Source organism: Ursus arctos, chromosome X (assembly GCF_023065955.2).
Source record: "Ursus arctos isolate Adak ecotype North America chromosome X, UrsArc2.0, whole genome shotgun sequence".
Classification (NCBI taxonomy): Eukaryota; Metazoa; Chordata; class Mammalia; order Carnivora; family Ursidae; genus Ursus; species Ursus arctos.
The window spans coordinates 56,067,717-56,095,316 of NC_079873.1; the positions used below are offsets into that span (position 1 = coordinate 56,067,717).

The 27,600-nt window shown below is 42.2% G+C and overlaps 1 protein-coding gene across 1 annotated transcript; it reads left to right on the plus strand.

Annotated features, from left to right (window-relative positions):
* The first annotated feature begins 2,289 nt into the window (after window positions 1-2,289).
* Window positions 2,290-26,419, plus strand: DGAT2L6 (diacylglycerol O-acyltransferase 2 like 6). The gene is made up of 7 exons (XM_026485784.2): window positions 2,290-2,374; window positions 21,304-21,414; window positions 21,919-21,989; window positions 22,363-22,567; window positions 23,217-23,391; window positions 25,629-25,840; window positions 26,265-26,419. The coding sequence occupies exons 1-7, from the start codon at window positions 2,290-2,292 to the stop codon at window positions 26,417-26,419; spliced, it is 1,014 nt and encodes a 337-aa protein (XP_026341569.1).
* The last annotated feature ends 1,181 nt before the right edge of the window (window positions 26,420-27,600 follow it).

Here is a 27,600-nt window from a genome sequence, read left to right on the forward strand (position 1 = left end):
CTGGAGGAACCAGGAGATCAGATCGCCTTCATTTGTTCCACAAGCATTTACTTGGGTATCTACTCTGTACCTGAGGCCCTGAGCTGGACATTAGGGAGACAGAAATGGAAACCAATCTGTTCTTGCCCTGCCTCCGGTGCCCTGTGTGACATTGAGTCCTTTCTAGGTCTCTTCCATTTACCCATCTGAAAGTGAAGGAGGGTATAGAGCTCATATTTAGGGGGACGTGGAACTCGCAACACTGTGGATCTTGTCGGTGCTGGAGACTCCAGACCTCCACATCTGCGCTTTCCCCTAGAAGACCCACGCCTGCCTCGCTTACCTCTCTCCCTCCTCTCGTGAAAATTCTTAGCAGACGTGCTCCAATACATCCCACCCTGTATGTGGCCAAGTAGCCCCAATAAGCAGGTTGAGAACCCCAGGTAGCTAGGGAAAGAAAAGCAAGAGGAAGTGGACAAATGGGGTGACGTGCTAGGTGGCCATCTAGGGTACATTGGGGAATGAAAGCCCACCCTTGCAACATACCAAGAAAGTTCCCTAAGCTTAACTCTGAAACATCTTAATCTTTTTTTTTTGAGATTTTATTTATTTATTTATTTATTTATTTATTTATTTATTTATTATCTATCAGAAAGAGAGCACAAGCAGGGGGAGCAGCAGGCAGAGGGAGAAGCAGGCTCCCACGGAACAGGGAGCCCAATGTGGGACTTGATCCCAGGACCCTGGGATCATGACCTGAGCCGAAGGCAGACGCCTAACCGACTAAGCCACCCAGGCACCCCAACTCTGAAACATCTTATTAGTCTAATCAGGGAGCTCTGAACCACAGTGGGGTTTAAGGAGGAAGATAGACTTCTGCTAATCTCCCTGGAAAAGGCTAAGGAATCAATATTTCCTCACACTTGTAGGATACTTGATACCACTTTTGTATTTGATTTTCCTAGCAACCTTTTTGATTACGTTCAAAAGATTTTTTTGAGCACCTTCTATATTCAAGGCCTTATGCTGAGAATACTGGCCTTTTCCTGTAAAACACTTATCACTCATTCAAGTGCATAGATGTTTCTGTCATTTTCTTTTGCTTAATGTCTGTCTCCTCCACTGGACTGTAAGTTCAAAGAAGGCAGAAATCATGTCCATCTTCTTCCCCGCCAAATCTTCAGCACCTACAGCAGTGCCTGGCAAACAGTAGTCACTCAATAGATACTTACAGAAAAAAAAATAATAAATCCAGAGGGCTGGGTCCTGGGGACAGTCTTTAATTTTGTAACGGCGATGTGTAGAAGCAGGCCTCTTAGCCTGAAACATAGTAGATGATCCATAGACATTAACTAAGCTAAACAAATAGTACCAGGAAACACATACACAGTGCCTACCGTGTGCCAGGCATTATGCTAAGCCCTTTACATTCATTCACTCACCTAATCCTCAGAAAAGCCCTATGAAGTAGGTACTATCATTATCCCTGTTTTACAGATGGGGAAACCGAGGCACAGAAGTTCGCCAACTTGTAAGCAGCAGAGCTGAGATTTGAACCCCAGCTACCCAGCTCTCAAATCCATGTCCCTAACCACTACACTGCCTTCCAACAACGAATGCTTGAACCGAGATCTAGAGAGATGGAGCAATTGGCAAAGATGTCACGGGAATAACACGGTGGAGGCGGGCCTGGAGCCTGAGTCTGCTCTCTGTATAATGCTTCGCCCACTCTAGCACATGGTATCTGGCTGCTGGTACAGAGCCCCTGGGAATAGAGGCATCAGGATGGATCTGAGAAGTCTAGACATCTGTGCAGAAAAAGGCCCAGGTTGACTGGGTGGGTCTCCGCAGAAGAGAGCAAGAGCCAGGGAGCAGCCTTTAGGGCAGAAACAAGTATTGTTACCAGGTCTCCTTTCTCAAGCAGGGAAAGGTTGCTTTTCAAAGGGCTTATCTGAGGTCTAAACCATTGTCTTTTCCTGCACTCATTTATCAGGGACTTCCCCACACACAGCCAGAAGCACCCCATGGCCATATCTGCCTCATTGCAATGGAGCACACATGGAGCAAGGCTATATATTAGAGAGATATTAGATTAGATGGGATGATCTGAAACCTGGTGTGTGTAGGAAGCTTGGGGCGGGGCCAGGGCCGACAACAGGGAAGACTGGAATAAAGGTTAGGTCAAGCCTAAAATCTTCAGCAGCTAAAAGGACTCAAAGAGACTAGAGCAAAACACCTATAATCAGCGCAGCCTAAGAGGTGCTGGCATTCTGTTTGGGCTTCTTGGCACAACAGAAGAGCACCAGAGTCATGGCCTTCCTCTCCAGACTAGATCTTCAGGAATGCCTCCAAACCCTGTCTGTTTTGCAGTGGATCCCAGTCTACATATTTTTAGGTGAGTGAATCCCAAGGGCTGGAGAGCACATGGGAACAGGCCAAGAAAGAGGCCAGGAACTCCCAGATGAAGAAGGCTCCAAAGATTATTTGGTTGGTCCCATCTTTATGGGAAGGACTGTGCCTCCCCACGCAGAGAGAGGGGGCTACTGTTGAGTTTATTAGATTTCTCTCTTTGCAATGGAGGGGCACAAGGGCCACGAGTGAGGCTGTGGGCACTCTGGTTTAAAGATCACCACAACCTTCTCAGGACTGCCCCCTCTTTTTTATTTCAAGTCTTCATTTAAATCCCAGTTAGTTAGCACAGAGGGTAATATTAATTTCAGGAGTAGAATTTAGTGATTCGTCACTTACATGACACCCAGTGCTCATCCCAACAAATGCCCTCCTTAATACCCATCACCCATTTAGCCCATCCCCCTGCCCACCCCCTCTGAACTAGCTGAAAAGAGTCCTATTCAGGGATGGGGGCGGAGGTGGTGGTGGCTTGCAGAGCTGGTGTTACTAGGTAGGCAGAGGTGATTTTCCAGTATAAAACTTTGCTGAGAAAATTCTGGGAAGTCTGGAAGTTGTCTGAGTGACTCATTAGACAGAATTTTAATAAAGGGCCAGTTGTGCAGTGGACTCAAAGCATGGCAATTACCGGTGCTGGGCAAACGGGTTGAGAACTCTCCGCCAGAAGCCAGGACTTCGTGGACAATTACAAGGACCAAGCTTGGAAACCGGATGGGGAGAAATGCCATCCTGAGCACAGCCAATGCCAATCTTTGGGAGGCTATATCATCCCTTAGAGCAGAGAGTCTTAATCAAAGACCTATAGACCTAGAACTTGAGCTGGGGGGGGCGACTTTGAATTTGGATAGAAAAAATTACTTGTTATTTTCACTGACCTCAAACTGAAAAAATGAATGTAGGCAACAAACCAAAGAACCTTTAGCAGCACCAGTGAATTTGTCAGTAACAGACATCACAAGTTTACGTCTCACATGCCCGTTGTTGCAGACATCTTGAAATTTCATTTATGCTCATGACTACCTCAAAATTCCAGTAGTTATTGGAACCACCATTAGGTCTGATTATTTAATGCATAAGCCAAGAAGCCCATGTTACTCTATCACATTTTTTATAATGTTGTGAGAATTGCGTTGTAATATGATGCATTTCCTTTGTAAGTCTGTATATTTTACTTGGGGTATTTAAGATATTATTCGGAGAAGAGGTCTCTGGGCTTCACCAGACTGCCAACAGGGTCTATGACCCCCAAAAGATGATGACTCATTGAGCCTTATTGAAATCAAATCATGCTGAGCTCTTAGTCTATCAATGGCCTGCCTCTAGCTGTGTTAAGAAAAAAAAGCGATATTTCTGTAAACTTGCTTCTAGTCTTTCATATTTTCTTTTTGTTTCCCTTTGTGTTTATTTTAACTTCCTCAAACAGACTGCTTTGACAAGTTCCAGCCCTCAGTTAGGAAATTGAGGGGCGCAGGAATATCCTAAAAGACTTGGCATCGTGGTGATCAGGTCTGGATCCCAGAAAGAGTGGGCAAAGATGGGGATTAGAGAGCAGGGAAAAGAGGTCAAGAGAGGGAGAACTGTGTAAACTGATCCCTTTAGGGGTGGGGTCTGTCCCAGCCCAGAGAGCCTTTGTGTGGTATTCAAACACAAGTGCCCAGACTGTTCTGACTCTTCTGGGAGCTCTCTTTAATAACACGTTTTCATTTTTTGACCACAAAATTATTTGTTTTAAAGTATTTTTTTCTCTCTTCCTCTCCCCATCTCAAAGGACACTGTCTCTAGACAGGGATGAGGATAGAAGGCATATCCGACCCTGAATACGTAAGAGCCCAGAGGTGAAGGTTAACCACCTAATAATGCCCACACCCCATCTTACTAGCTTCCAGTCGTACTGGAGGAGCTTGAGGTATGGAGTGGGGATGTTAGGGACCAATGACGGCACCTACGTGTCTTCAGTGAAAACACTAAAAACAGATGTGAATGTTTTGTTTCTCCTGTAGTTTTGAAAGTTTTTTAAAGTTGTGGGAAAATACACATAACATCCAATCAACCGTTTTAACTATTTTTAAGTGTACATTTTAGCAGCATTAAATACATTCAGTGTTGTGCAACCATCACCAACCACCATCCACCTCCAGAACTCTTTTCATCTTGTAAAACTGAAACTCTGTACCCATTAAACAAGAACTCACCATTTCCCCTCCTCCCAGCCCCCGGCAACCACCATTCTACTTTCCATCTCTGTGAATTTGACTCCTCTGGGTACTTCATATAAGTGGAATTATGCACCATTTGTCCTTTTGCGACTGACTTATTTCACTTGCCGTGTATTCGAGTTCCACCTGTGTTGTATCATGTGATTGGATTTCCTACCTTGTTAAGGCTGAATAATATTCCGTTGTGTGAATATTGTAAATAATGCTTCTATAAACATGGGTGTTCAAATATATCTTTGAGATCTTGTTTTAAATTCTTTTGGATATATTCCCAGAAGTGGAATTGCTGGATCATATGGAAATTCCATTTAACATTTTTTTGAGGAACTGCAATACTGTTTTCCATAGCAGGTGCACAATTTTACATTCCCACCAACAGTATACAAGGGATCCAGTTTCTCCACATTCTCTCCAACACTTCTTTATTTTCTGTTTGTTTTGTTTTGTTTTGTTTTTTGTTTTTAAACAGGAACCATCTTAATGAATGTGATGATATCTCATGGTGATTCTGATTTGCTTTTCCCTAATGATTAGTGGTGTCGAGCAGCTTTTCGTATGCTTGTTTGCTTGTTGGCCATTTGTCTCAACTTCTTTTAAATTGATTACCATTCCGTTTGTCTTCCTCTACTAATTTAAATGTTATATATCCAGTTTCTATTATTTTAGTGATTATACTAGAATTTACAACATGAATCCTGGGTCTTGGAGGTTACTGAGGTAGCTGTAGCACCTAACAGTGTGAAATGCCCACAGAGGTGCCTAAAATATTCACATCTGTTCAGTAGTTACAGAGCAAATACTAATCACAAGACAGTGACTGTCCTTGTCAAGACTGCGATGAGTCAAGTACCAACTCCTTATTATCTAGGAACAAAGATAAAGCAATCATTTCCACTATTATACACAGTTTATGCATCATGCTGGACACATACACAAGTCACTACTATGTAAGACAGACTGTAGTAAGTGAAAGAAAGAGTAACAGTGAAGTGATATTACGATTTTGGGGAAGAAGTATTACAACAAGTTGAGGGGATGGGGGAAGGCAGAAAAGAGAAACCGTGAAACATGGTGAACAGGACGTGGATTCTGGAATTTGTCAAACTTGGAAGACAATTAGCTGTGTGACTTCCAACAAGTATTGTGACCCCTCTAAGCCTCAGTATTCCCATGCTCTCAGCTTGGTCTACAGTAAATGCTCCATATAGAAAAGTGTCCCTACCTTCCTTCTTTCCCTCCCTCTTTTCCTTCTCTCCCTCCCTTCCTAATTTCCTTCTTTCTCCTCTTTCTCACCCACTTTCCTTCATTCCTCTGTCTTGCTCAGAGCCTCCCTCAGTACCTCTCCTTCCCAAACGATGCTCAGAATCATGGCTGATTACTGAACATCACTGAAAGTAATGGGAGACAAAAAAAAGGGGGAAAGAGGAGGGGAAAAAGGCAAAGGGACAAGAAGGAGGGAAAAAGTGAGAAGAGAGGAATAAAAAGACAGTTTGGGGGAGATGTGAAACACAAACATTCATGAGCCTTAGAATTAGGCAATGGCCCCGACAGCCCCCTGAGGGCCAGCTTCCATTAGAGGATGGCTTTCCATCAGTCTCTTCTTTTCTGGGCTTGTATCACTATCTACCTAAACTGTTGCAATATCCTCTTTCCTGGCCCTCTACCTTCTACTCTCCACCCTCTCCAATCTATTCCACTGCTTGCTCCCAGTAGAATCTTTTGAAAACATCTTTGATTACAGCCCTCTTCTGCTCAAAAATAGTCAGTGTTTTCCCACTACCTACTCAGTGAAGTACAAATGTGTAAGCCTGGGCATTCAAGGCCCTCCTCCTCTCTCTGGCTCTAACCTTTTACCAACTCATCACTCTACTCTTCCCCTATATGAAGATTGTGTTCCAGGCAGTCTATTCACAGAACAAACGTAAAGGGTACTCTCCCACTCCCTCACCTCTGCTCTGACTAGTCCCTCCACTAGAAAGATGCTTTGATCATTCTTGCTGGACTAATCGTGGACAATCCATCCTTTGAGATATTGCTCAAGTCATGTCTTCTCTGCAACATTTCCTAGACAACCCAACACTACATCACCTCTGAAAGTCCAAAGCAATTTGTAAAAATAGGTTAGGTAGCAACCCTTATATCCTTTACCCCCTCTATCCAATGAGCCGCATGAGAACAGGAGCCAGGTCTTGTCATGGTTTTACTTCTCACAAGACCAGGCTTGACACTAAATTGATGATTCTTCTAGATTTCTTCTTCCTCAGTAGAGCTCTTAAGTCCATCTCTTGTTCTTTTTCCTCTTTCCTGGTCATCTTTTTTTTTTTTTTTTTTTTTTTTTTAGGTGGAGGTAGGCCTCCCTTCTTTCTCTGATTTCTGATACTACATGAAATAGAACAGAGTCTTAGGAGTCAGACAGGCCAGGTCTGCAATTTGCTTGCTATGTGACCTTGTGCAAGTAAGTCACTATTATTTTTTATGTGACCTTCACAAGTAAGTCATTCACTCTCCCCCACTGTAGAAACAGAACATAGTATATGCTTCTAAAGGCCATTCTGAAGACCAAAGAGGCAAAAAAAATCCTCAATAGATGTTCATTTTCTTCCTTTCTGTTATAGAAATTGACATTACTTGGAACCCAACCACTAGACCTCAGAAGACACTGCCAACCTTGCCATTTGATCAACAGAGAAATGACAACCACTTTTGAGACAGGCACCCTAGGTGCTGACTTCATTGCACCTTCAGGAAGAATAACAAGTTACTAGATCCTAGAAAATTCAGCACATAGAGACTTTGATACATTCCCAGCATTCGCACAGGCTCCTTCAAGGCACCATTCATTCCTCCCCGCCATCTGATCAACTGTCCAGCTCTGAAAATTCTCCCTCCATAGTATCTTTTAAACTGGTTTGAGAAATAGTAACCTACTTCAAGTTCCCATTGCCTCTTATCTAAATTTCTGCAACTCTTAGCTGATTCCCTGCCTACAGTTTCTCTTGCTACCATGGTTATCCCAAATTATCTTCCTGATACATAGATATGATCATGCTGCTTCTCTGCTTAATAATCATCTTCCCTCTAGCATCAGGCCTAATCTCCCCAGCTTCCTTCCCAGCTCCGTCTCCTATTCCATGGCTTCCCATGCTCCCTGTACTTTTGCAGGTTATGGTGTTATGGGCCTTGGACTCTTCCACCTACAGGTCTTTGTTTGAGTTCTTCCTCATGCATGGAAGGCTCTTCCTCCACTAATCTTCCTCCACTAATGTCAAAATCCTACTCTTCCTTCAAAATTCAACTTAATTCTTACCCTCTACAAAAAGCCTTTCTAGGTTCCCCAGTAGTAAGGAATGGTCTTCTGCTTGGATTCCCATAGAATAACATTTGAGGAGCACCTGGGTGGCTCAGTCAGTTAGTGTCTGCCTCCAGCTCAGGTCATGATCCCAGGGTCCTGGGATCGAGTCCCACATGGGGCTCTCTGTTCCGCAGGGAGTCAGCTTCTCCATTAGAATGTGAGTTCCTGGAAGACAAAACCTTTCTTTTCTACCTGTATTAATATGGGTTAACATACACAAAGTGCCTAAAATAGCTCTTGTCACAGCAAAGACTCAACAATTGCTACCTACTTTTTTCCTAAAGGTTGGAGCTTTTTTTCCCCAAAGCTTGACCACTCTGAACCTCACTTTTCTCATATGTAAAATGAGGATAATAAAATTACCTACCTGGGGTGCCTGGGTGGCTCAGTCGGTTAAGTCTCCAACTCTTGGTTTTGGCTCAGGTCATGATCCCAGGAATCCTGGGATCGAACCCCTTGTTGGGCTCCACATTCAGTGTGGAGTGTGCTTGGGATTCTCTCCCTCCTTTTTTCCCTCCCCCTCTGTCCCTCCCCCCTTTCTAAAATAAATAAATGAATAAAGTCTTTTTAAAGAGGGCACGTGTTGTGATGAGCACTGGGTATTATAGACAACTATAGAATCGTTGAACACTACATCAAAATCTAATGATGTACTATATGCTGGCTAAGTGAACATAATTAAAAAATAAATAAAAACCTGGGAAGGTTACAAAAAAAAAGAAAAGAGAAAGGACCCAAAGAAATAAAATCAAAAAAATAATAATAATAAAAATCAAAAAAGAAGAAAGATCACAAATCAATAACCTAACCTTCTGGGATGCCTGGGTGACTCGGTCAGTTAAGCATCTGACTTTGGCTCAGGTCATGATCTTATGGTCCTGGGATGGAGCCCTGCATCAGGCTCCTCTCTCAGCTGAGAATCTACTTCTCTGCCTCTCTCTCTCTCTCTCTCTCTCTCTGCCCCTTCCCCCCACACTCTGTCCCTCTCAAATAAATAAATACATCTTTAATAAATAAATACATAAATACGTGCATACATACATACATAAAATTATCTACCTGTTAGGGTTATGAGAGAATTAAATGAGATAATGTACATTAAGTGCTGAACCGAGTGCTTATTAATAATAAATGCTTAATAATAAATGGTGTCAATGACCATATGTACATTATTTTCATCATTTCCTTATTTATTCTCTTCACCTTCTTCCTTGCAGTCCCCAACCTTGTCCCCATGGCTTCTAGCACAGAGATTTCACATGAAGTGTGCTCCAAGTTTGTTGGATTATTAAATTACCATTTACTCTCACAAGTTCTTATATTTATGGTTAATGTAGATCTAATAAGTAATCACAAAGTCACAGGAATTCATCTGTGACAAACTAACCACATTCTTGGCTTTCTAAAGGTTTGGATCCAGCCAATTAGGACACTGGGCTTTTCCTTTCACTGGAAATAACTGCTTGCCTATAGCCTTACACACACATATATACCTTGGAACCCCAGAAGTCCTTTCCTTGTTTGGAATAAGAGCATTATTGGTTTCTGTCCCTGTTAGCTTTCATCTGCTGCTCTGTGAACTTTGAAATAAGACTTCTCCATGTGTTACAATTTAATGTAACAAAAATTTATCATGAGTCATCTCCCTGTGCTTGGCACTGTGCTAAAGGCTGTTTTCAAGAAGCTCACTGTCTAACAGGGAGAGGGACAGACATATGAGGTACTAACTACACAAACAGCAAAATGAAACAGGACCAAAAAGAAGCATAAGTAATGTACTGTGGGGGTGTGGAAGAGGCAACCCTTAATTCTGAGCAGAGAAACGCCAAAAATATCATTTAAGGGGGTATCATTTCAGCTAATCCTTGAAGGCTGAGCTTATGACTTAACATTTTTTCCCAAATTGACTCATTGTTGTTACCTAAATTAATGTATTTTATTTTTTAAAAGATTTATTTATTTATTTATTTGGGAGAGAGAGTGAGAGCATAAGCAGGAGGGTCAGAGGGAGAGGGAGAAAGAAACTCAAGCAGACTCCCAATGCAGGGCTCAATCCCAGGACCCTGAGATCAGGACCTGAGCCAAAACCAAGAGCCGGACGCTTAACTGACTGAGTCACCCAGATGCCCCTAAATTAATGTATTTTAACAGAAATTTTATATCACTACCATAAGTTCACTTTTATTCACTGTACATTAAAATAATTTTCCATCCATATACCACCTCAGACCATCTAGCATACCTACAGTGGTATGGGAACAATGCTTTGAGAAATACTGGGCTAGAGCATAAGCGGTGTCAGTGCAGTTAGTGAGAGATGAGGCTCGGAAGGTGTGTGGGGATAGTCCATGGAGGGCCAAACACATCTAATATGTTTAGACTTTTTTCTGCCAGCAGTGGGAAAATATTGAAGGTTTCTTTCTCTTTTTTTTTAAAGATTTTATTTATTTATTTGACAGAGAGAGAGAGAGAGACAGCCAGCAAGAGAGGGAACACAGCAGGGCGAGTGGGAAAGGAAGAAGCAGGCTCCCAGCAGAGGAGCCCGATATGGGGCTCGATCCCAGCACACCGGGATCATGCCCTGGGCCAAAGGCAGACGCTTAACAACTGAGCCACCCAGGCGCCTCAATATTGAAAGTTTCTGAGGCAAGCAACATTATGACTGTGTTTTGAAAAAAAAATCTGGCAGTAGCATGGGAAATGGACCAGAAGGGAAGGCACCAGCAGGCAAAAAGAGCAGACTAAAGACTGCAGTCCAGACCAGAGGAGATCGAGCCTTCAACCATAGCAGTAGCAATGGAGATGGAAGCAGGGGAATGAATGGGAGAGAGAATTTTTGGAAAGGGAAAGAAGCCAAAGAGAGCTCCAAAATATTTCAACTGTGACATTTATTTTGAGGCCTAAAAGATGAATAGGAACCAGCCAGGAAAGAGCTGAGGAAGGATTCTTCCAGGTGAAAGGGACAGCATGCACTGAAGCCCAGAGGCTAGAGAGAAGAGTGAGTTGGAGGAACAGACAGAACAGTATGGTGGAATGCAGAAAACAAGGAGGTGGCCAAGGGCTCCACCACAGAGTGCCTTCGAAACCAAGATTACAAGACCTAAGAGCCTTCTCCTTAAGACACACCAGAAGCCATGTTCGATGTTGAATTAGTAAATTACCATTTACTAGCACACATTCTTATATTTACAGTCAGTTTAGAACCAATAAGTAATTTCAAAGCCACAGAAACGCCTCTTTGACAAGCCAGTCATGTTCTTGGTTGTATGCTGTACAGCGACAGAGTCAGACTTGCATTAACATGCTAGCTGCATCAAGGCTGAAATGGAAGCAGGGAGCCTATGTAGAAGACATTGGGAGCCATCTAGGAGAGAGATAATGGTGGCTGAGACTGGGTGGTAGCATGAAAGTGGGGAATAGAATCGTTTGAAAGGTGTTTGGAGGACAGAACTGCCAGGAATTGGTAACTGCCTAAAGGGAAAAATAATTAGAGCTTGGAGGTTAAAGGGTGCAGTCTCTGGAGTAAAACAGTCTGGGTTCTCAACCCTGGCTCACCCGCAAGCTAGCTTTGTGGTCTCAGGTCGTTATTTAATCTCTCAAAACCTAGGCTCCTCATATACAAAATGAGATTAGTTGCTGTGTTAATGGAGTCTTTATGAAGATTAAAATATACATGTAAATCGCTTAGTTTTACATGATGAGTGTACAGTAAATACTAGCTATTACTGTATGGGGAAAGTGAGCAGGTAAGATGAATCAAAGATATTTTGAAGAAAGGACCCACTCAGATTCATATCGGTACCATCTTTAACTTAAGCAAGTAATCAATAGTAATTTGAGGCTGTGCAAGTTTAAATTTATCTTTTTAAGTCAGGACCAGGGTTAAAAGGGTCAATTTACCAAGAAGATATAACTATCCAAATGGAGATGCACCCACAACAGAACTTCAATATATATGAAGCCAAAGCTGGCAGAACTGAAAAGAAAAATAGACAAACTAACACTGATATTTGGAAACTTCCTCAAAAACCACAAACAACCAAAACTCACACAAGATGAAATAGATAACCCATAAGTATTAATTAAATGAAATTTTTAATTTTGGAGAATAAGAAACCTTCCAAAACAGAAAACTGCCAGCCCAGATGGTTTCAACAGCAAATTCTACCAAACATTTTAAAGAAGATATATCACAAATTCTACACAATCTTTCCCAGAAAATGAAAGAGGAAGGAACACTTGCCAACTCATTTATGAGGCCAGACTCTGATACCAAAACTAGACAAAGATGATACAAGAAAGATGACTATAGACCAATATTCCTCATAAATATAAAAGCAAAAAACCTCAATAAAATACTAGCAAATTGAATCCAGTAATACAAAGCATAATATACCACAGCCAAGTGGGCTTTATCCCAGGAATGCAAGTGAAAATATTTGAAAATCAATGTAAACTGCCATATTAACAAAGGAAGAGAAAACACATGATCATATCAACTGATGTAGACAAAGCATTTGATAAACTTCCATTTCAATCATGATAAAACCACTCAGCAAAATAGGAATAGAAGGAAATTTCCTCAACCTGATAAAGAGCATCTATAAAAAAAACCCTGTAGCTAACATTATATTTAATGTAAGACTGAAAGCTTTCTCCCTAAGATTGGCAGCAAAGCAAGGATGTCCACTCTCACCATTTGTATTCAACATCATACTAAAATTTGTAGCAAATGCAATAAGACAAGAAGAAGAAGAAGAAGAAGAAGAAGAAGAAGAAGAAGAAGAAGAAGAAGAAGAAGAAGGAGAAGGAGAAGGAGAAGAAGAAGAAGAAATAAAAGCATACAAACTGAAAAATAAGAAAAAAAACTGCCCTAATTTACGGATGCTATGATTGTCTGTAGAAAATCCCAAGGAATCTATTTTAAAAACACACACACACACGAAAACTCCAACAACTAGCAAAGGAGGTTAGCCAAGTTACAGGATACAAGATCACACATAAAAATCAACCACATTTCTATATACTGGCATTAAACAATTGAAAATAGAAATTTAAGGGGCGCCTCGGTGGCTCAGTTCGTTTGGTGTCTGACTCTTGATTTCAGCTCAGGTCATGATCTCAGGGTCGTGAGATTGAGCCCTGTGTTGGGCTCTCGGCTGAGCATGGAGTCTGCTTGAGATTCTCCCTCTCTCTGCTCCTACCCCCACTCACACTCTAAATAAAAAATAAATAAATAAATAAAATCTTAAAAATAAAAAAATAGAAACATTTTACACAAAATACGCCAGTTTTGGCTTCCACATTGTTGTGCAAGCACACATCAAAATATGATATCATTTTGCTCAACCTGTAGCATGTGACCACAGCAGTGGCCAGGCCAATTCATTTGGCTCACCATCATGGGGATGGAACATGGTGCCTGTGTCTATTAATCAAGCTTTGATTAACCACTCACCCCACAGTGGTTTCCTTAATGTAGGATTACAGTCGATATTGCTAATGCGTGGAGATTAGTACAGGCCTATGTTTCAGTGTTCATAAATATTTATCAATAGACTCACAGTTTAAATATCTTTAAATATTTTTAATAATTTTCTTTTTTTAAGATTATTTATGTATTTATTTGAGAGAGAGAGAGCACGAGCATGCATGAACAGGGGAGAGGAGCAGAGGGAGAGGGAGAAGCAGACTCCCCACTGAGCAGGGAGCCTGATTTGGAGCTCGATCCCAGGACCTCGAGATCATGACCTGAACCAAAGGCAGGCACTTCACCGACTGAGCCACCCAGGTGCCCCTATTTTTAATAATTTTCAATCATCGAGAACTTCAGACAACATGTGCTATTCTATTCTGGAATGCCCCCTTGAGAACCTGCAGCCACAGCTGGCAGATCTCAATGGTACTGTGGGCCACTCCTGTATCAGAGGTTGGCCATAGACATTTCAGGGCTGTCCTTACTGAGCTGTCACAATCAGGCCACATTCCAGAGCTCCCCACTCTGCACATCAATCAGGTGTCATGGTAGTAAGTCTCTTGACTCAACGTTCTCCACTAGTAGACTTTAGAGACCTACTTACCTGTAGTGTTCAGCAGAGCTAAAACCCCCATTTTAGAAATGGGAAGTCAGATGACCTATGAGATGCAATTAATTCCCAGGACAACTGTGGTGCTCCAAAAACTCAGGGTTAGGCAGGATGGATATATTCTTTTTCAAAAAAAGGTAACAAAGACAGTGATTGTCATGGCAGAAAGTACACCTGTATGCTTCCCAAGTCGAGCACCAGTTGCTCCAGGCCCCATCCCTGGGCTGTGCTCTCCTGCAGTACTCTAAAAAATATTCCCCACAGTGCACTGAACAGCTGAAGTACTTAGCATATATTTGTTCTTAACAGAAAAAAATCTTTAAAAATTTTATTATTTTATATTATTTTATATATAATATACATTATATATTATATTTATAATTATTAAATATTATTTAATTAATTTTATTATTATGTTAGTCACTATACAGTACATCCCTAGTTTTTGATGTAAAGTTCCATGATTCATTAGTTGCGTATAACACCCAGTGCTCCATGCAATACATGCCCTCCTTAGTACCCATCACCAGCCTATCTCATTCCCCCACCCCCTCCCCTCTGAAGCCCTCAGTTTGTTTCCCAGAGTCCATAGTCTCTCATGGTTCATTCCCCCTTCTGTTTACCCCCCCTTCATTCTTTTCAGCTTTAAGAAGTCTCTTTAACATTTCTTGTAAGGCCAGTTTAGTAGTGATCAAATCCTTTAATTTTGCTTATGTAAAAACCTCTCTACCACTCCTTCAATTCTGAATGATGACCTTGCCAGGTAAAGTTTTCTTGGTTGGACGTTTCTTCCTTTCAGCACTTTGGTTTTTTTTATTTGCTTGTTTTCTTTTTTCACCAAAGAATAATTAAGGTTCAGTGTCACATTAGTTTCAGGTGTACAATATGATTTGACAATTCTATACGTTATTCATTGCTCATCAAGATAAATGTACTCTTGATCCTTTTTATCTATTTCATCCCTCCCCCCACTCATCTCCCCTCTGGGGACCACCAGTTTGTTCCTTGTATTTAAGAGTCTCTTTTTCATTGGTATCTTTTTTCTTTGTTGATTTGTTTTGTTTCTTAAATTCCACATATGAGTGAAGTCATATGGTATTTGTCTTTCTCTGACTGGCTTATTTCACTTAGCATGATACCTTCCAGGTCCAGCCATGTTACAAATGGCAAGATCATGTATATATATACATATACACATATACATATAACATCTTCTTTATCCATTCATCTATGGGTGGACCCTTGGGTTGCTTCTGTATCTCATTTATTATAAATAATGCTGCAGTAAACATAGAGGTGTTTATAACTTTTCCAATGAGTGTTTCTCATTTTCTTCCATAAATACCCAGTAGTGGAATTACTGGATCATATGGTAATTCTATTTTTAATTTTCTAAGGAACCTCCATACTGTGTTCCACAGTGCCTTCACCAATTTGCATTCCCACCAACAGTGCACAAAGGTTCCTTTTTCTCCATACCTTTGCCAACACTTGCTATTTCTTCTCTTTTGATTCTAGCCATTCTGACAGGTATAGGGTGGTATCTCATTGTGGTTTTTGATTTGCATTTCCCTGATGGTTAGTGATGTTGAGCATCTTTTCATGTGTCTGTTGGCCATCTGTATGTCTTCTTCGGAAAAATGTCTGTTCATGTCCTCTGCCCATTTTTTATTTGGATTATTTTTTGGCGTTGAGTTACGTAAGTTCTTTATATATCTTGGATATTAACTTCTTATCAGATATGTCATTTGCAAATCTCTCCTCTCATTCAGTAGGTTGTCTTTATGTTTTATTGATGGTTTCCTTTGCTGTGCAAAAGCTTTTTATTTTGATGTAGTCCCAATAGTTTATTTTTGCTTTTGTTTCCCTGGCCTCAGGAGATGTATCTAGAAAAATGTTGTTATGACTCATGTAAGAGATATTACTGCCTGTGTTCTCTTCTAGGACTTTGATGGTCATGTCTCACATTTAGGTCTTTAAACCAATTTGAGTTTATTTTTGTATATGATGTAGGAAAGTGGTCCAGTTCCATTCTTTTGCATGTAGCTGTCCAGTTTTTGCAGCACCGTTTGTTGATGAGACTCTTTCCCTCCTTGTATATTATTGCCTCCCATGTCATAGATTAACTGACCATATAAGCATGGATTTATTTCTGGGCCCTCTATCCTACTCCATTGATCTATGTGTCTATTTTTGTGCCAGTACCATACTGTTTTGATTACTACAGCTTTGTAGTATCTTGGAATCTGGGACTGTGATATCTCCAGCTTTATTTTCTTTTCAAGATTACTTTGGCTACTCTCTCTGTTTTTAATATTCTCTCTTTAACTTTTGACATTTTAATTATAATTTGTGTTGGTATAGATTTCTTTGGGTTCATCATATTTGGAACTCTTTGCTTCTTGGAGTTGTCTATTTCCCTCCCTAGGTTATGGAAGTCTTCAGCCATTATTTTCTCAAATAAATTTTCTTCCCCTTTCTCTCTCTCTTCTCCTTTTGGGACATATATAATGCAAATGTTAGTCTGCTTGATATTGTTCCATAAACCCCTTAAGCTACCTTCACTTGTTTTCATTTTTTTCTTTTTGCTGCTTGGTGTTAGTTTTTCTGCCCTGTGACTGATCCTTTACTCTGCTTTACCTAGTCTGCTGTTGAACTCCTCTACTGTATTTTCCAGTTCAGTTATTGTATTCTTCAGCTCCATGACTTCTGTTTGGTACTTTATTACGTTTTCTATGTCATTGTTGAAGCTCTCACTGTGTTCATTCTTCTCAAGTTCAGTGAGCATCTTTACAGCCATTACTTGGAACTCTTTATCAGGTAGATTATCTCCATTTTTAAGGTTTTTCTTTTTCTTTTTCTTTTTTTTTAAGATTTTATTTATTTATTTGACAGAGAGAGATAGCCAGTGAGAGAGAGAACACAAGCAGGTGGAGTGGGAGAGGAAGAAGCAGGCTCACAGCGGAGGAGCCTGATGTGGGGCTCGATCCCAGAACGCCAGGATCATGCCCTGAGCCAAAGGCAGATGCTTAATGACTGCGCCACCCAGGCGCCCCAGGTTTTTATTTTTCCTGACGTTTTGTCTTGTTCTTTCACTTAGAACATATTCATCTGATGTGCTGTATGGTGACTAATATAACAAAGTAAAAATTATTTAAAAAAAAAAGAACATATTCGTCTGTCTTCATTTTGCTTGACCCTCTATGATTGTTTCTATGTAACAGCTACCTCTCCCAGTCTTGAAAGAGTGGCCTTATATGGGAGATTAAACTTATCATTCAGCCTTTCTCTAGCTTTTGGTTGTTTCTGAGATCTTTGTAATTATTTAAGTAGCCTGATTTGTTCTTGATAGGTTCCAGTCATTGAGGGTAGGCCAACACTTGCCAGTGTTCTAAAGAGAGAGATCTCAGACAGTTTCGCTTCAGGTTAATTATAAGACAGATCCTCAGGCAACAGTTTTTAAGGTAGGCAAATGTAAACAGTGTTGTGAGTCTACAATATAAACCCTGCTGATACCTAGACAAGGCGTTCTGGAGGTGTCCGCTGGGCAACAGTTGCAAAAATTGTGGCTTTGGACTTCAAGCTCCTGTCTGAGTGGTATCAGCCAGCTGTGGGGAGGATAAGGAAGGGCACTAACATGGTGTTTCCCTATGCATATTCCCTGGAGGGTTCCTCTGTAGCCCCCGGATGTGTGGCAAACCTGGAGCCTGCCCCTCAATCTGAAGCTTCAGGACAAGAAAACAAAACTTTTTCATATGAAGACTAGGGGTTTGTTTCAGTCTGCTGTTTGTGCAGTGCCCCGTGGGTGGCAGCCTGCCAAAGACTATCTCTCCAATTGATTTGGACTCGTGGGGCCCAGAAATGCATTTCCCCTGGCCAAGAGAGCCAGGTTGTCAAGGGGTGTCTTTTGTATGGGCTGCATGTGCTTGCTGGCCATGGCTTGGTGGGCCACAACTGTGGCACATGTGGGTGGGGCACTTGGCCAGCCCAGCTGCAGTGGGGTAGGCTGCACCTGCAGTGCATGGGAGGGGGTGTCAGTCCTACTGGAGCTAGCAGACTGGAGGTAGGGTGTGAAAAATTCACCTGCTAGTACCAACAACAACAAAGCAGGAAAACTCAAAAATGACACCCACTGGTGCCTCCATCCTTGGAGAGCCTCCAAACAGATTTCTGTTTCTCCAGCAAATGCTTTAAGATTAATAAATTGGTCTCCACATATGGTCCAGGCACCTTTCAAACTATTGCTTTTGTGCTGGGTCCCAGGGCAAGTAGGTCTGTGTGCAAGCCCTTTTAAGAGTGAATTTTCCATTTCTTATAGCCCTATGGTTCTCCTTGAAGTAAACCCTATTGGTTTTCAAGACCAGACACTTTGGGATCTCATCTCTCTGGTGCAGTTCCCAACGGTTGGGAGGCCTGAAAGGAGGCACAAACCCTCACTCCTCAGGGACGAACTCCAGACTATAAGATCCCCTCCCAACTATGGGTCATTGTTCCTGAATGTGGGGGTTGCTTGTTAGACTGTGTCTCCACCTCTCCTACCTATCTCAATGTGGTTCTTTTGTCTTTTGTTGTGGAGGATCTTCTCAGCTAGCTTTCAGGTCCTTCCCAGAGGGAATTGTTCCTTGTGTAGCTGTAGAGTTGTTGTGTTCATGGGAGAAGGTGAGTTTAAGATCCTTCTATACCACATCTCGAACCCTCCAATGGCCAATTGAATCTTTGAGAAGGATGCAAAAGTAATTCAATGGAGGAACAACTGGGTATCCATATGTACTATATGAACCTTGATCAAAACCTCATTCTTACTAAAAAAAAAATAACTCAAAATGGATTATGGACATAAATGTAAAACACAAACTGTAAAACCTTTAGTAAAAAACTTAGAAGAAAACCTTCATGACCTGAAGTGAGGTTAAAAAGTTCTTAGATTTTACATTGAAAGCACAATCTGTAAAGGGAAAAAAATTATAAATTTGACTTCATCAAAATTAAAAGCTTTTGCTCTAAGAAAGGCCCTGTTAAGAGAACAATATAAAAAATTAAACACAGACTGGGAGAAAATGTTTACAAATCACATATCCAACAAAGAACTTGTATCCAGAATGTATAAAGATCTCTTAAAACTCACCAGTAAAAACAAAACAAAACGAAAAAAACCCAACTGAAAAATGGACCAAAGTGAAATAAACATATCCTCACCAAAGAGGATATACAGAAGGCAGATAAGCACATGGAAAGCAGTTAAGCATCATTAGATATTTGGGAAATACAAATTAAAATTATGATGAGATGCCACACCACACATCTATTAGAATGGCTTGACCATCTTCAATACAAACTAAATTTAAAGGCTGCCTTATGTGAACATCTTCCTTGAACACAGATAAGATTTTGGAAGCATCTCCTGGTGTCAAGGCCATAATATCTAAGGGAGGGTCACATATACATGTGCACAAATGGTTGTTCTTCATCATTCTCACCTCAGATACCTTTGCTTTCTGTCACAGAACTCCTTGTTCCACAAGCTTTAGCTCTTCCATGTTTGGCCTCAGTTTCTCTTATCTCTTTAAGTCGCACTTATGTCACTGTAACACCAGTGACACTCAAACAGGCTGCGTTTGTTTTATGGTCACACCTGCAGTTCAAATAGATTCCACAAGGGGGATAGTGTTTATGGAAGTAGAGCTCTTGGTTAGACTACCATTAAGACTTGTGAATAACTGAAAGAGATCAGATATAAGGCACACTATCCATCTACGATTTTTAAATAGCATCACATATAAATAACACAAATGCTGCCTAAACACTAATCATTTAAGTTTATCTATTATTGAAAAGATAAAACATTTATCTTTCAGTCAGTCTATAGATATTTGCTATACACCTGCATGCAAGGCACTGTTCTAAATACTGGGGATACAAACTAAATTTATTTGAAGTAAGGTATAAAAGAAATGATACACTTAGGGAGCGCCTGGGTGGCTCAGTCGTTGAGTGTCTGCCTTCGGCTCAGGGCATGATCCCAGGGTCCTGGGATCGAGCCCTACATCGGGCTCCCTGCTCCACTGGGAGCCTGCTTCTTCCTCTTCCACTCCCCCTGCTTGTGTTCCCTCTCCCACTGGCTGTCTCTCTCTCTCTGTCAAATAAATAAATAAATAAAATCTTTAAAAAAAAGAAATGATACACTTAGGCTACCTTCAATTAATAATGATTCTTGCTGAGTTTTCTTCTAAAGCTTACCTGGCAAATTACTCTCATCTTCTATGAGGGTCAGAGGTAGCAGGACATTTATCCATGGAAAGCTTCCTGTGAAATTCCTCCCACCGCTATTTCTTATTTAATTAGCATGCTTATAACAACCATCTCAGCCAGCTCTTGCAGAGAGCATTCAGCCTATCACTAAGGTTTCTTCTACTCCATAACATGACTTTTTAAAGAAAGGACCATTCCATCTTTTTCTTGTTATTTTCATCTGTGTCTAAAATGCAAGAGACAAACCCACTGCTAAGTAACTCTTGAGTTTTTTCCCTTCTCTGGAAATCTTATCCACTATGATGTGGTTACCTGGCCAAAGAAGTCATTCTCTTATCTGGGTGTTTTCTCTTTTGCAATATGTGTACTTAGCCTTTCTCATAAATGCAGATTTCAAAATGGAATTTAATTCCCACTGCTGAGAGATGTGTCATGTTTATATTTCAAAGCCTACTGTGGTCCTTTGCTAACAGAGACAATAATCCCCCTTCTGGATTTCTGAGACATTTTGAATGTGACAAAACTGAACATAATAGAACACTTTCTAAATATGTGTTTTCTTCTCAGCATCAAGCAGCCTGTACACTTCAGGCAGCCCCTCTCCTCTGGTATGTACTGACTTAGCAGTTTCACAAAGAAAGGAGGGTCAAGCTTTTAGAAAGGATTTCCTGAAGTCCCAGAATGAGAATGTCAACCACTGGTTCAAGGTGTTGTCTTGCCAAGCCACTTGCCAGGTAGTCCTGTCGTTTGACCCCAGCTGAGGGCTTCCTCTGAGAATGTCATGGTTATGCTGTTTCCTCAGTTAAGATTTCAACCATCAAAGGGACCCAGGTCCAGGGACTCAGAGGTTGGCCTGGACTACAGCAGAGCTGGGAGGGGTTGTGAGGGGAAAGGGGGAGAAGGGTCTCACACCAGCCTTGAACTGCTCCTTTAGTATAGAGCAGAGATGGGAGTTAGAATTATATTAAACTTGAAGGAAACCGAAGGAAACTGAACCTTTGTGTCCCCTCAGGAGCGATTCCCGTTTTTCTTATACCCTATTTTCTGGTGTTCACTAAATTCTGGATCTTGTCTGTGCTTGCCTTAGCCTGGCTTGCCTATGATTGGAATACCCACAGTCAAGGTAAGAAACAGGAAGAGTGGTGGTCCCTGTCTGGGCCGAGGAGGAACCACAGGGAAAGAGAAAGGGAGGGAGAGAGTGGGAGAGGCAGAGAGAGAAGGGGTGGGAAGAGGAAAGAAGGGGAAAGGGAAAGGAAAAGAGGTAAGTAGGTAGATGGTGGGAAAGATGGAAAGAAGCAAATAGGTGTAGAGGAAAGGAGAAGGAGAGAGGAGAGCAAAGCTCAACAAGGAACAGAGATCTCTCCCAGGTTTCCCAGGAAGGTGCCCCCAACCTTGGGATGTTTTCCTATCACCTTCCTGGCTGGCTACAGGGGATCAGGGGCTTCCTATATCTTTTGGGGGGTTGGATTCAGAGACAATACCTACAGCTCAGTGCTCTAGAAATATGGAAGTGTGGAAAGGGGACCTCTTCTGTGACCTGAGGACTGTAAGAACCCTCCACCTCTGGGAGAGGTTTGAGGGACTGGCAGTATCTCACCTGCACTTCCCTTCCCTTCTGTACCCACAGGTGGTAGGCGTTCAGCTTGGGTACGAAATTGGACCCTCTGGAAGTATTTTCAAAATTATTTCCCAATAAAGGTAACTACCCTTCCTTTTGGTGCCCTTGGTTCTTGTTGCCCAGACTCTCCCTCCCCACTCAGCTCCATGTTTTCGAAGACTTTAGTGACCAACAATGAAAGTCAAGGCCCAGAAGCATAATGCAGAGTAGGCATCCAAGATGGATGGGCAGGTGGGGAAATAAATGGATAACAGCCTTTCATCACAGTGGCAAACCCAGATCAGCTTCCCTGAGCATTATAACCCCTGGCAATCCTGTGACAATGATGACATTTCAATGAACAGGTATTTGGGGGTCCCCAAGGGAAACACAGGATACCTGCTGGTATCTGGGTCCACATGTCCTCTCTTCCTTCTTCTTATCCACCGTTCTGACTTAATCTCCCTCCAACAGCTGGTGAAGACTCATGACCTCTCTCCCAAACACAACTATATCATTGCCAATCACCCCCATGGCATTGTCTCTTATGGTGTGTTCATCAATTTTGCTACTGAGGCCACTGGCTTTGCTCGGATTTTCCCAGCCATCACTCCTTCCGTAGGGACCTTGGAATGGATCTTCTGGATCCCAATTGTGAGAGACTATGTGATGTCAATGGGTGAGTATAAGAAATCATTCCATTCTCTGACCTACCTCAGAGCTCTAACCCCAATAAGCCCTGACAGTCCACATCTCACATCCTGCTTGGAAGAGGACTTAGTAGAATATAAGTCCAGAACACACTGGGCCAGTAACAAGAGTATGTGGCCACGCATCAGGTTCTAAGATCTGGGAGGCACGGCTAGTTAGTCAGTCGGATAACTTATAGGCATTTATAAGAGTTGCCAGGAATCCTTTCAGAGGAGGAATCAGAAGGCTGAGTTTAGGATCAAAGCCACAGTGGAAAGCAGAAGGTTGGTGATGGCTAGTGGCTAGTCCTGATCACCCAGAGGGAGAGAACTCTGGACAGTTTCCAGAGCTGTAAGACTGGGGAGAGTGGACACTATTGATCTAAGAGGCAGTAGGCAGAGGAACTCAAGGTAGGCCCAACTGTAGTATAACAGACCCCCACCCCCAAGGCAAGCGGCTGACCCTAAGGACCAACCTCAGGATAGGGCTAACCCAGGATGTGGAGGTCAAAGACAGAAGAGTAGAAACAACAATAGTCAGGAAACAGAATTGTCTCCAGCATGAAGAACCCAGAGGAACCCCTTTCCCAAGTCTCAGGCATCAAGTTTGTTATGCCACTTGACTCTTTGGTTTCACAGGTGTGTGCCCAGTGAGTGGCTTGGCCTTGAAGTATTTGCTGACCCAGAAAGGCTCAGGCAATGCTGTGGTTATTGTGACAGGTGGAGCTGCTGAAGCCCTCTTGTGCCGGCCAGGAGCCTCTACCATCTACCTTAAAGAACGTAAAGGTTTTGTGAAGTTGGCACTGAAGACAGGGTGGGTCCCCAGGTTCTGGTGCCCTTTGTCAGGGTGCCATGGGTACTCTGTAACACCTCTCCAGAATGGTTCCCTCCTTTGGAAACCTGTTAGAAGGGGCTCTCTCTTCACTCTGATTGTTTCCCTCTGCTCCTTCACACTGTGTCTTAATTGTGTTTGGGGCTCCAGATACATTTGTAGGCACTTCTTTTACATGAAGTTGAAGAAAGAACAGTAGGAAAAGACCTTTACCTTCTGCCCATTAGCCTAGTAAGGTGGGGGTCTGGGGAAGTGGAGCTTTACTCTATATCAACCCACTAACAGAGAGGCCTGGAAAACCTACCCAGAGCAAGGAAGGCACTGAGCTTGGGGCTGTGGGGATTGCAAAAATAAAGAAGACATGGTTATTGCCCCCAAAGAGCATATAATCTGGTTTGAAAAGTAGAATGCATTCGTTCAGCAGTTATTGAACACCTTCTGTGTGTCAGGCATAGTACTAGGCTTTGAGGATATAAAAATAAATAAAACCTGGTCCTTGCCTTTAAGAAACCGACAGTCCCATGGGAACAACAGATATGTACACATATAACTACAAAATATCCAGAAGCCAACCACTTATCATCTCAAATATAACCTCCCATAGTTTAAACTAACATCATCTCTCCCCTGGATTATTACATTCTCCTAACTGCTCTACCTGCTTCTTTCTCTGCCTCCCCCGCATCCAAGAATCTATTCTCAACTGTAGCTAGGATGGTTCCATTAAACGTGAGATTATGTCACTACTCCAATGTTCCCATTTCACTCTGAGCAAAAGCCAAAGTCTTTAAGAGGACCTGCAAAACCCTAAATAATCTAGTCCTTAGCAACCCCTCATCACCCACTGCTCTCCCCTTTGCTCACTCTGTTAGAGCTACAGTGGTCTTCTTGCTGTCCCTCAAACAAGCCACATGCTCCTGCCTTAGGGTCTTTGCATGAGCTGTCCCCTCTGCCTGGAATGCTATTCCTCCAAATAACTGCTTGGCTCATTCCTTCACTTTCTCCAGGTGTTTGCACAAATGTTTCTTCTCATTAAGTTCTATCCTGACCATCTTGCTCTATTTTTTCCTGTTGCATTTATCATCTTCTTATATATCACTGATTTTATTTATTATCTAGTTTTTTGTTTATTTGTCATTATTGTTTACTGTCTGTCTTCCCTCAAGAAAAACTGCGAGAGATTTTTTTTAATCCATTTTGTTCACTGTTGGGTCCCTGGGGCTTAATACAGTACTGACACATAGAAAGAGCTCAATAATAAGTATTTGTGGAATGAATGATGTGCTATAATAGAGGTATGTACAAAGTCCTATGGGAGCAACAAGTGATGGAAAAACTTTCACTCTCAAAGTAGAAGTTTCATAAGTGAGTGACATCTGAATTGTGAGCTAAAATATTAGTAGGAGTTGCCAGTCAGACCAAAAGGGAGAAAGAACTCAGGGGACCTACAACATATCAAGCATAATGCGAGGCCCTAGAGATCCAAAGATGAATGACAAATTTCCCAACTTGGATCAGCTTGACAGACAACTAGGGAGTTAGACAGGTAAGGAGATAACTGTAATAATGAGTTAGAATAGTGTTAGTGTGGAGAAAGATAAGCTGAAGAGTAACTAATTCATACTGAGGAGACAGAATTGGAGGTAGTCAAAAATGTTTCTTAAAGAGATTGAAATTGTAGCTGAGTGTTGAAGGGCAAAATAGAATTAGCCATGTGAAGACAGAAGGAAGGGATTTCCGGCAGAGGGAGCAAAATGTACGAAGAAGCATAGACAAGAAACAACTTGGCACACTTAGTATGGCTAAGCAGATTGCAAGAAAGGGGTGGGGAAAGGGGAAGCTAGCACAAAAGCTAAAGCACAGAAGCCATGGTAAGCAGCATGATACAAAGTGAGGATCTCTGGAAGAGTTTTAAACAGAGGAATGACATGTCCAGATATGCAGTTTAGGAAGATCACTCTGGATGCTGCGTGCAATGAAAACAGTTAGATTGCCTAAGATTAGTTTCTTCTTATCAGAGGACAAGGTGTAGCAGCTCCCCCAAAAGGGTTCAGTTGGAAGGGTGGGCTATGGCAAGAATGAGACACAAAACTGTAGCTGTTGGAGTGCTTGAGTTCTTGTCTTATAATGAGGAGATTGGAAAGGTTTCATATCTTGGAGAGGATTTTGCTAGGGAGAGCTCCCTGGGAGAGTTAATACTTCTGCTCCTTTCTTTGCAGAGCATACCTTGTCCCTTCCTATTCATTTGGAGAGAACGAGGTTCACAATCAAGAGACCTTCCCTGAGGGCACATGGATAAGGTTCTTCCAAAAAACCTTCCAGGCCACATTCAAAAAAATCCTGGGACTAAATTTTTGTACTTTCCATGGCCGGGGCCTCACCCGAGAGTCCTGGGGCTTCCTTCCTTTCAATCGGCCCATTACCACTGTTGGTAAGCTTTCCAATACCTCTGGACCACCCTCGTTGTTGAGTCCCCCCACCCAGGTCATCCACCAAGTCCAGGGGGCCCAGCAAACAGCTGGGATGGGCAATGGGAATTCCAGTGGGTTTGGCTGAGGGCAGGGTGGGCAGGACAACTAAACAGATAAGAGTTGCAGCCATTTAAGAGCTGCCATGAGAGCATCTTTATTCACAAGCATTCCTTTGTCACTCTTCTGAGCTTGTTCTCATTCTCTTCAGCATGAGATTAGGTATTTGGAGAAGATGGGATGGGATGGAGCTAGAGCAGAGGGAAAAAACAAAGGAAGGGAAGGGGACACAGATACTGAGTTTCAGTATGTGGCTCCTTCTGAGGGATGGGTAATTTGAGTTGGGGAGGAGAGGCTCTGATGCTTGTCTCTTCTCCCTCCCCATAGTCGGGGAGCCCCTGCCAATCCCCAAGATTAACAGGCCAGACAAGAAGACAGTGGACAAGTACCATGCACTCTACATCGGTGCCCTGCGCAAGCTGTTTGACCAGCACAAAGTTCAGTATGGCCTTCTTGAGACCCAGGAGCTGACAATCATATAACAGGAACTAGATCTCTCCCATCACTAAACTCCTAGAGCATTGAGGAATCCAGGTAGGGCTACCCAGAAGGAAGAATCTGGGGAGAGAGGAGGATCTCAGGCGTGAGAGAGGAAGACATCCAAGCCAGAAAGCACTTAATGAATCTGGCTTGGTGGAAGGAACCAGAGGAGCGGAGGAAGAGTAGGAAACAACCCACTTTAGAAAGCAGAGTCTTGGGAATCCACAGATCTTCTTTGCCCCGGACTCTAGCCGGCTCTCTGATCAAAGGAATGAGAAGCCAAAGAACACCACTGCTCCTTCCTCCCAAACCTTAGTGACGCCATCACTATGTAGATTTAGGCTCAGAAATCTTGTTGAGAACAAGAATGGTTTGTTTCCTCCTCCTCCTTATAATTTGGGAAATACAACAAGGTAAACCAGGGACCTGACCTGTAGTTCTTGATCCAAGTGGAAAGGATTCCCTCAGTTGTTTCCCACGTCTACACTGGCAAAAACTTCTGTATGCAGTTACACTGTCTCTTCTATAAAAATAAAGGTCTCCTCCTGAAACCAATAATACACTATATGTTAACTAACTAGAAATTAAATAAAAATTTGAAAAAAAAGAATAAAGTTACAGATATATAAAACAGGCTATGACTAGTTTCTAATTACTGTGGTCATTCCTGGGCTTCCCTCAAACCTGGCCAGGAACTGGTCTGTGGGGAGTCACTTTCCTCTTCTTCATCCATCCTTTATACTTCCTCTGACAGAAAAGGTGAGAAGGAAGAACCAGAGCTGCTACACAGTGTAGGAGATAGGAGCAAAACTGGGAGAATTGGCATAGATACCCACTGAATTGTCCATCTCTCCTAACCCCGCATAACCATCCTGGGTCAGAAAGAAGGGAGCCACAAGACCATGCACAGACTGAGTCTACTTTATGTCAAGTACCTGCTGTGTTACAGGGATTATGCCATCATTTTCACAATCTTTGTCTCTTAATGCCAACACCAACCCTGTGAGATTGCTGTCATCTCCATTTCACAGTAGCTAAAACTCAAAGACGTTAAGTAACTTGCCCAAAGTCACATGGCTCTGGATAGAAGTAGCATGCAAACCCAGGTCTTGCTAATTCTAATCCAAAGGTCTTTCTAATACATCAACCACCACACCTCCCATTCCTCATTTCCTAGAGACCT

Bases quoted from the DNA above. Each gene is read 5' to 3' on its own strand.
- DGAT2L6 (XM_026485784.2), top strand. From the start codon at position 2,290: ATGGCCTTCCTCTCCAGACTAGATCTTCAGGAATGCCTCCAAACCCTG. The intron at 2,375-21,303 runs GTGAGTGAATCC...GTGTCCCCTCAG, and splicing joins CCCAGTCTACATATTTTTAG to GAGCGATTCCCGTTTTTCTT. The intron at 22,568-23,216 runs GTGAGTATAAGA...TTGGTTTCACAG, and splicing joins AGACTATGTGATGTCAATGG to GTGTGTGCCCAGTGAGTGGC.